This window comes from Xenopus laevis, chromosome 3L (assembly GCF_017654675.1).
Source record: "Xenopus laevis strain J_2021 chromosome 3L, Xenopus_laevis_v10.1, whole genome shotgun sequence".
NCBI lineage: Eukaryota > Metazoa > Chordata > Amphibia > Anura > Pipidae > Xenopus > Xenopus laevis.
This window is the reverse complement of record NC_054375.1, coordinates 107,411,288-107,421,776: the sequence shown is the minus strand read 5'-3', so window position 1 is coordinate 107,421,776 and position 10,489 is coordinate 107,411,288. Positions and strand designations below refer to the sequence as shown.

Here is a 10,489-nt window from a genome sequence, read left to right as displayed (position 1 = left end):
AATGTGTGGCCCAAATTTTGTAGGCACAAGTTTGCTGTGCCAGTTGATGCAGTCCACTGTGGGAACCCTGGAACTACTGTCCCTGGTGACTATAGGACTCATTTATCTAAAAAAGGCCAAGGTACAAAGAAGCATGTTTTTTGCCCTTTGCACCTTAGACTAATAAAGTTTGTACCTTCCACAACATGGATGGACACACCATGTGTGTACCCTGGTGCGCCCCTTGCTTGAACAACACTGAGACTATGCAAGCAGGGATCTCTTGCACCTTACAGCACTACACTCTTTCAAGCCCACCCACAATTGCATAAGCATTGCATAGCAATGATATAGTCCACAAGTGCTCCTGTGCCCTCCTTAGCCCTTCGTAAATGCCCCCTTGCTCCTGTGTCTTCCTAACTCTTTATAAATGACCTGAGCATACTGTGATATTCTTTGATATTTCACTTCTACCAAATATATTTTCACAACACAGCTCATATTCACTAAAATCACAAGAATTCTATTGTAAAAATAAATATAGTGAATTTTCAATTGGTGTCAACTGACCTGTTTCGCAAGCATATATTGAAATAATGTTTTGGTTACTACTCTAAATGGGGTACCAGGTGTGCAAAGGCCCCAATGGAGTGTCAGGGTGTGTTTCCCTATAAATTCATGCCGGCTTCTCTCTTGCGTGAATGAACCTGCTGTAATGTGTTGCATTGTTTTAAGGCATACTGTCACCCCATATTTGCCCCTTTTATAAGAATACAGGTATGGGACCTGTTATCCAGAATGCTCGGGACCTGGGGTTTTCCAGATAATGGATATCTTAGTTTGGAGCAAGTAGAAGTTACTGTTTTATTATTACAAAGAAAAAGGAAATAATTTTTAGATTATTTGATTATAATGGAGCCTATGGGAGACAGCCTTTCCATTATCGGATCTTTCTGGATAATGGGTTTCCGGATAACGGATCCCATACCTGTACAATGTATTTTTTACACAAGCTTTAAACATTTTCTACTATATTCTGTTTCAGATATATCAACTTTCATATATGTTTATAGTTTACATGTGCAATATATCAACTTTCATATATGTTTATAATTTACATGTGCAATTTATCGGTTTACTTTGCTTGTCTCTGTCACTCTCTTTGTTAAACGAGCCAAAGGCATTGCAAACAGCAGTGTAGTAAATATCTCAGCCATTCACATAAATGATTTTTGATTCTGCCTTGTTCCACGTGAAACAGACTCTCATTCTGAAAGTACTGTATATTTAGATATCCTGCAATAAAGCAAGATAAGCTTCTATTTTTTTTTTACCAGACAGGACTTCAGAAATCAGAAGTCAGATGAATACAAAGAAATAGATTACCCCATACAAGAACAAAACATGCTAATTACATTTAAAGCAGTAAAGTACAAAAACGTCTGGCCTTTACGCATTATTTAATGTTGTTATTCCATGTTTGTGTTATTGAAACAAATAGCTTTAAAGATATTTTTTCCTGTAGTTGACTCATATCTCAGTTAAGTAAGCAAGATTTGTAAACGAAATGACTAATCCAATCTCTAGTCTTAGAAGTGCATGTTATTTAATATATGAGCTGTGTTTGCTCCCAGGAAATATTAATCTGGTGCAATTCACTGCTTCTGTTTAGAGGTCACAGCTATGCAGTGTATCCTTAATTTATGCCAGTACAAAATTCCATTTTTAAAAATCCCATTTATTTGTTTTTGGCAGGTACATTTGTGCATGAGATCGCGCTTAGGAAGGTGTCTGCTAGGTGCATGCTATCATTGTCCTTGCTCCAGTCTTGCACAATTTTATTCGTTTTGTTCAGTACTCAGAAGACAACTCTTCCAGACAAATCTGAAACTAAAGGTCATGTAAAAATAGTCTCTTCTGAATATTTCTAACAACGTAACAAGTTCAGTGGTCTAAATAAAAAAGCACTTAGTGCATCCTCAGATAAGATTCCTGGAAGAGCCCTTCATGTTGTTTTTGCGGCCAGAACTCACATGGCCTCTCTCCCTTGTGTTTCAGATTCTTGTTAGGAAGCCAAGCTTGAGACTGCTGGGAATTTGAATCATCTCCAGTGCATGAGGAGACGGACTGTAAGGAAATGTCACTTGGAAGAGGTATTTGCTATCCAGCATTAATTGAGAGCCATCTTCTCTGTTGCTTAACATGGACTGTAGAGATAACCAAAGTAATCATTGAGATAATAGTGTATAATATCCATTTCATACTGTTACTATACATTGGCAAAGTAAAGTCACCAAGGTGTACTCTAAAGATGGCTATACTGTCCCAGATTAGGTCAGGCAGTTCGGTAGATTTCAACCATACTGTCTGACCAACTGGAAATGTATGAATATTTGCAGCTCCATTCAGACCAATAATCTGTGATCCAGGTGGATTAAGGATTATTGATTTTGATGTAAAAAACATGTTGGAAGGAAGAGTATTGACATATATATGTATGGCACCTCATACAGTATCCACTTTAACAGCTAAAAGGAAGCAATTAATGAACGGGGAGTTCTTTATTCCCCCAAGTATATGTTTTATCTAGCATAATTAGTGAACTCTTTGTAAACTCCAAAAGACTGTTGTGTCCTCCAAATGTCTAATGCAAGTTGCTAATGGAGAAAGCAGGATTTATTAGATACCCACCAACAGTTATTGTCTCCATTACTATTTCAATCTCACTTAAAAACACAATATAAAAGGTCCACTGGCAATCAAACAGAATATTGGTTAATCGCATATAAAGTGTGACAAAACCACAGTTGCTTGCATTGCATTGGTATTCCTCAACTTCCACTTCACTCATTTCTGGAGAAATATACATTTTTAATTACAGCAGCCTGAAATACAGTATGGTGTAGGATTGTGTTTTTGCATGTCATATACATATTATAAAATGCCAATATTCTGCTGTATGTTCTAATAAGAAATCAGATATTTACACCATGTTGATGATTCATAACCATCTTAAGTCTTTTCTCAGAATTGAGAAACACGCTGCTTCTAAATTGTTTCTCACCTCTCCTTGTGAGCTGCACTACTTAATTCACATATAAATTCTCACCGCAGATGGCTCTACACCAATGATACACATATATATTTTTTCCAGGGAGGGTATCACAGGTATATTAAGCAGCCATATTAACCACAGACGTGTTTAGGGTTACCAATACTGGCCTTTACATCTGTGATACCCTTCATTCCTATGAATAACACAGGTATCAAATACTAGTATACTGGTTGGGCTGGTACAGTTGTCACCAAATTACAAGCCTAGGCATGTAATTATTGACCAGTCAAATATGATATAAGCAAATTTCCAGAACACACAAAAAGGAATTTACAGCAGGTGTGGGCAGGAAAGTATTTAAACTAGTACATTATTATACTTTTCTGCATCAACTACATTTCCATCTTTAAATCCTTTTGTAATGATGCAGCTGATTTTAAATTTTAGCTGAAGTTTAAATTCTTAGAAGCATATATTTTAGATTTCCATATTCTAAAGATGTCTCTATATTTATTGCATGCCTATAATACAAGAACAAAAATACTGCTCTGTGTTATAGTGACGTATATATTCTATTGCACTTTAGTCAGATATACAAATTAGTCTTAGGGGCAGATGTATCATAATATGAGATTATAGCTCACTACAAAAAATTCACTCACCTGGACCTTGCGTACAAAGGAAGGTGTTACACGTTTCTCAAAATCATCAATCGGAGTGTATGAGTTAAGGATTTTCACAATCTGTATGAGATAGGTTGACAGAACCCAAAAGCAAGACTGTTATATCCCAGTGCAGGAGAATTTGTAGATACAAAACACAAGTATAGATACAAAACATGTATATATTCAAATAAAGAAATCCAAAAAATTACTTAATTCAAGATATAAGCTATTATTCTTTAAAATGTTAATGCATGTTCATCATCACTGTCACTATGGTGGAATTATACAGCTTGACCAATGAAGGCCATATGTGGAGTCAAACATTATAATAGGTATTATAAAAGGTATTACCTGCACAGATGAAAGTGCAGTACAACGTTCATATATTTCTTTGGCGTCTTCATCTGTAATTTTTTTAACTTGCAACAGCCATGCTGCCTGGGAAAGGGGCTCCAGTGTTTCTTTGGCTGTAGCTCCATGAAGGTTCTTGTCTTGAAGCCATTCTTCAAGGTAACTGATATTACACCTAATAGCATGACGCAGGTTTATTAAAAAAAGGCAATAATAATTACAAATGTCCTACATGACAAGTCAAATATAACTGCCTTTATGATGACAGATTTTTATATTATTTCATCTTAAGAAAAACATTCCAAGCAGTCCAAATGCTCTCGGACAGTAGTGAAAATTCTCACTGCAGCAAGCTAGTATTGTAACATCATGGATAATAACCTTTCTTAAAAGGGCAGTTAAAGAGGTGGTTCACCTTCAAGTTAACTTTTAGTATGTTAATTTTGGGTAATTCTAAGCAATTTTTCAATTGGTCTTCATTATTTATTTTTTATAGTTTTTGAATTATTTTCCTTCTTCTTCTGACTCTTCCCAGCTTCCAAATGGGGGTCACTGACCCTATCTAAAAACAAATGCTCTCTAAGACTACAAATGTATTATTATTGCTACTTTAATGAATATGTGTTTCTATTCAGACCCTCTCCAATTCATATTCCAGTCTCTAGTTTAAATCAGTGCATGGCTGCTAGGGTAATCTGGACCTTAGCAACCAGATTGCTGAAATTGCAAACTGGAGAGCTGTGGAATAAAAAGCTAAATAGCTCAAAAACCACAAATAATGAAAACCAATAGTTCAAGATGAAGTAGTATTTGACTGCTAATATCATGAAAATGAAAGAAGAATTAAAACAATAGACAAAAAATAAGTTCACACATTCATCGAATTCATGTTGAACAAGGTGGGTACAGTATGTTGCCCCTTTAACTACATTCTGCCACTAATAACCTTACCGAATCTGCATTCCTTTTCTACATGAGCACATGTCCCTGCGAAGAAAAAGACTGTTGATGGTTACAGTAGAAATCAGGAAAAAAAGCTGCTTCATTGTTTGTTTCAGGAGCTCAGGGTCCATGCCATGCTGGCACATAGTTGTATAAAAATAGCTAAGCTGCTGGAGAATGGAGGTCATAGTGTAAGCGTCTGTGTCATCTATACTAGATGAGCGTTTCCGGAATCCTGTTGGTTTGGAGACTGAAATTCCATGAAGACTTTCATATTCCAGCATGCCAGGCACTAAATTAGAATATGTTACATTAAACATTAATGCGCACAACTAGGTATCATTTATTAAGCGATACTGTAAAATGCACCATCTGCCCAAGTATTGTGTCTTCCAGGGAACCATAACAAACGCTACATTCTGTGAAGAAGATTTTTAAAGGAGAAGGAAAGGCTGACATTACTTGGGGGTGCCAAAAGTTAGGCATCCCCAAGTGATTGTATTGACTTACCTGAAACCCTGGGCCGGTGCTGCTATCAGCAGAAAACTGCACTGGTCCGGCGGTTCTTTCAGTGAGCACCACGGAGCCATCGCTACCTTCTTCTTATTTCTTCTTGCAAGCCGAACTTTAAAGAAGAAGTTGGCTACTTCGTTCTACTGTGCATGCGTTTGCCCCAGGAAATTTGAAGAAAGAAGAAGCTGGAAGCCAATCACTCCATGGTGCTCACTGGAAGAACCTAAATGCTGATAGGAGAAACAGCCCTGGGTTTCAGGTAAGTAAATGCAATCACTTGGGACACCCCCAAGTAGAGTCAGCCTTTCCTTCTCCTTTAATTGTGTTCTGTAAATTGATTTATGGGGCAGAGATTTTTCTACAATCCAAGTAAACACGCCCCTGCCCTGCTCTTTATGTGTAAGGTATGTATCTCACCTATCATTGGCTGAATGTTGTTCTCCATTACAGTAATGAACTGATGGTATATCCGGATGGCCAAATCACTGATAATCTGTCTATATTCTGACAGATCAAAATTCTTCAAACAGTTCTTATTCTGAAGGGGCTGGTTGTATTTCATAAATTCCTGCAAATACAAGAACAATTTAGCAGCGGGTGCACAAATTTATATTTGAGAATATTTGTGAAACATAATAATAATAGGCCTTTCTATATTGACAAGTACTCACATAAAAGCTGTCATATTTATCTAAAATACAGGTATGGAACCTGTTATCCAGAATGCTTGGGACCTGGGGTTTTCCGGATAACAGATCTTTCCATAATTTAGATTTTCATACTTTAAGTCTACTAGAAAATCATGTAAGTATTAAATAAACCCAATAGGCTGGTTTTGCTTCCAATACGAATTAATTATATCTTAGTTGGGATCAAGTACAAGGTACTGTTTTATTATTACAGAGAAAAAGAAAATCATTTTTAAAGTTTGGATTATTTGGATAAAATTGAGTCTATGAGAGATGGCCATTCAGTAATCTGGACCTTTCTGGATAATGGGTTTCCGGATAACAGATCCCATACCTATACAATTACACAAAATTACTTCCTGACAAGAAAGCAGATAGCCATAGCTAAACAGCAGTTGTACATATCAACACATAACCCCTCGCACATCTTCCCTCTTATCACCCAGAATCCTCGAAATGATTCTCTGCCCCTTTAATTGTGATGTGGACAATATACCCTCTAATTCTTTCTTGGCTATGTGCGCAAAAAAAATCTTTTGAGTGAGCATTTTAAACACATGTGCCCAAAGTGTTAGCTCAGGTCAGATTAAATACAAAATGTAGTATTTTCACACAAAAATCTATCTTCTACAGTTCCAAAGGGTCCACAGTAGAGATGATACAAGAAATACAACTAAAGCAGAGACAAAAAACAATGTAAAAAGTAGTACCTCTTCCCCACTGTATTGCTTTAAGCAGTTGAGAAAATGATGAACATTGGAAAGCCAGAATGACAACATCTCAAAATCATCTGCATGTTCCTGGAGAGAAACAAAGCAACACATGATGGTAATGAGATATTATACTTGCTGTCTGCAGACAAATGGCATACTGCTGGTCTTCTGTCCTTTAACTACATGAACTACAGCACATGGGACAATGTAATAAAAGTTGTTAAAGGGGACCTGTCATTCTAAGAAATAATTCCAAATTCTTTGCTATCATGTTAGTTGAGCAAAATAAACTTTACTTACATTATATTTATTATTTAAATTGTGTTTCCTTTAGTCTTGGAATTACACAATCACATCAAGAAGGCAGGCACCATTTTGCTGACACTGTTATTAACACAAATTGTGTATCACCCCCAAAATCTTGTGTATCACCAGAATGGGGGACCCAATGACCATGTGCAGTGCCCTACACAATTATAGAGCCTGAGGAGTGAAGGGGAAATGTGAGGAGTGCAGTGACATGTAGGAATGCTGAATGGAAAGTGAAAGTAATTGACTACCCCACCTCTATGCCTAAGGCATAGAGACGGGGAAAATAATGTTTGATTGACAGCTCAGATATTTAAATACCTTTATATCAGGTATGGATGTTCTAACGAAAAAAATAATTTGCGTTCCATGTTTAAAGGACTTTCATTATGCAGCTTTTTATGTGTAGGTGACAGGTCCACTTTAAAGGGTGGTTCATCTTTACGCTAACTTTTAATATGTTATAAAATGGCAAATTCTAAGCAACTTTTCAACTGGGCTTCATTTTTTCTTTTTTATAGTTTTTGAATTTATTTGCCTTCTTCTTCTTATGCATTCCAGCTTTTTAAATGGGGGTCACTGCTCCCATCTGAAATAAAAGTTCTCTGTAAGGCTACAAATGTATTGTTATTGCTATTCAGACCCTCTCCTATTCATATTCCAGTCTCATTCAAATTAGTGCAGATGGCTGAAATTGCGAACTGGAGAGATGCTGAATAAAAAGCAAAATAATGCAAAAACCTTCAATAATAAAAAATGAAAAACAATTGCAAATTGTCTTAGAATATCACTTTCTACATCATACGGGAAATTAATTTTAAGGTGAACAGCCCCTTTAAAGAAAAAATTAGGCACAATACAAGCAATTTTTATTATGCGACTTTAACGTTTGCAAGCCTGTAACATTATTTAGCAACCAATCCATTTGAGGAATAGAGTACAAATTGCATCAGTATATCATTGTGCAGTATGCACATAGTAAAAGCTCTTATAGAGGTTCACAAAACATATATTAAATGTGCATGAAGGAAACATTTTTGCACTTATTGCTGCTAAAGACCATAATTATCTTCCCATAAAGGCAGAAAATAAACTATCTGGGTGATTTTGCAACTAGATTTAATTTCATCTTTATCGAACAAATCTGAACATTGTTGCATATTTCTCTCTTTGAGGGACACAATGGCAATTAATTACCCTTCTTAGCCCAGTCCTATAGGAACCATGTTCAGTGTGAGAGTTTTAAAAGTAAATACAGTAGTGAACAAAAATACAAAAATTTTTGGATAGCCTAACGCATTCTGTGCCAGTCGAGGCACTCATAGGCTAATAGTCACACCTCTGTACAAGCTCTTTATAGGAGTCGTGGGCTGGCCAATCAACACAAGTAATACATACACCAAACCAAAAGATAAAAACAACCACAAGAGCCCACAAACCAATGAAATGATGCCATAAAATGGCCAGAGAATACACGCAGGGCCCAAGGTTAAGTGGAGGTATCTGCCTCTTTGTGTGCAAAATATATATGTCCTTTGTTCAACACAAAATGTACTATAACACTACACTAGTGTATACACTATAACTTTTTTTCTGGTGACTACCTATTACTCATAGTTATGATATTATTTGGCTTCTTCACACAGCTCTGATTTTGTTAAATATATTTATACTACAGAACAAACATACACCATTTACTTTCTAGACCTAGACTGACTACAAGATCAGATGACCTTAACCCCATCCAGCTGATTTGGAATGAAAGGTCAAGACTAAACAGCCAACTAGTGCAGAACATGTGTGGGCACTTCTGCAGTAGATTGAGTCTTCACTTAATAGAGTTCACTAACTAGATTTTGTACTGAAGTAATCCCTGCAAAAGGGGTTCAAGATTAAGCCTGTTTTGTTTACTTAAGTGATATGTGTGTCATTTATGATATGAGTGTGCACTGTCTTGTTGTCCCTGCACCATGCTGTCCTTTCTTGCAGGAGTTGCATATTTTTGCACTTGCACTTTTTGTCTGTTATCCGGTACATCTATATTGTGTGTAGCACCATGGTCCTAGAGGAACTTTGTTTTGTTTTGTCACTGTGTACTGTACAAACGTATATGGATGAGATAACAATAAAGTCACTCTTGACTCTCTTGACTCATTTGTTTTATATTTTAAAAAAAATAATTTTCATTCTGTAACTCACTGCCAAGTTCCTAAACTGCAAAAAACATACGGATAAATAAGGTTCCCTGTGTAGGATACCCTTCTCCAGTATGTTTTACTTAACATTTAAGTAAAAAGTGTATGTAATAAATACTTAGATATAGCATATATTACCCTTCAATACAAAGATTGGAATGACCCACCTTAATAACTTGTTTGATGTTGTTAATGGATGCGTTCATCAGAGATTTGATTCTTTCAGCATTGTTTATGTAGTCTGTGTAGCGCACACACATGAACATAATATGAGCTGGGAGGCCAGGGATCATGTTGACTACAACACCACGAGGTTTGAGGTCTGTCATAATGAGAGAGAAACATATATCAGACACCTGCAATACCAGCAGCAGTCACTGTTCCATCAATGCCAGTTGCTGCACTAGAGAATATACGTATGTCTACAGACACTGGTAAGATAAACATTGTCTTATCAGTGGCATAACTTTGGGGTGACCCGCGATTTCATGTGCATGTAGCATGTCACCCACGTACCCCCTACAGTGTTGTGTCTAAAAAAAAAAAAAAATATTACAGAAGGCTGGCCCTTCATATGAGGTTACACAATTATCATGGAGAAAAACACATAGAAAATCTGTATTACATTTACCATCTGTTGGGCTTATATAAATCAAATTCTGCATATAGCAATACAGCAGAGAGCAGCAGGTTGAGACACAAAAAATGGGGCAGATTTACATAGGGCCGAATATCGAGGGTTAATTAACCCTAGATATTCGACCATCAACTTTAAATCCTTCGACTTCGTATATCGAAGTCAAAAGGATTTAGCGCAAATAGTTTGACTGAACGATCGAACGATTAAATCCTTCGAATCGTTCCATTCGAAGGATTTTAATCCATCGATAGAACGATTTTTCTTCGACCAAAAAAAGCTACCAAAGCCTATGGGGACCTTCCCCATAGGCTAACATTGACTTCGGTAGCTTTTAGGTGGCGAACTAGGGGGTTGAAGTTTTTTCTTAAAGAGACAGTACTTTGACTATCGAATGGTCGAACGATTTTTAGTTCAAATCGTTCGATTCGAAGGTCGAAG

At 36.6% G+C, this 10,489-nt stretch overlaps 1 protein-coding gene across 2 annotated transcripts in view; it reads right to left on the bottom strand.

Moving 5' to 3' along the window:
- Positions 1-1,696: 1,696 nt before the first annotated feature.
- The window catches only part of myo5c.L (myosin VC L homeolog), a 57,131-nt gene continuing 48,338 nt past the window's right edge, over positions 1,697-10,489 (bottom strand). For both annotated transcript variants that reach the window (XM_018253069.2, XM_041586774.1), the window contains exons 35-41: positions 9,579-9,733; positions 6,905-6,994; positions 5,923-6,073; positions 5,002-5,284; positions 4,051-4,225; positions 3,697-3,777; positions 1,697-2,186 (exon numbers count right to left, since the gene is read on the bottom strand). In XM_018253069.2, coding sequence (XP_018108558.1) covers positions 2,034-2,186; positions 3,697-3,777; positions 4,051-4,225; positions 5,002-5,284; positions 5,923-6,073; positions 6,905-6,994; positions 9,579-9,733 — 1,088 coding nt within the window. In that variant the 3' untranslated portion in view covers positions 1,697-2,033. The remainder of the gene's footprint in view (positions 2,187-3,696; positions 3,778-4,050; positions 4,226-5,001; positions 5,285-5,922; positions 6,074-6,904; positions 6,995-9,578; positions 9,734-10,489) is intronic.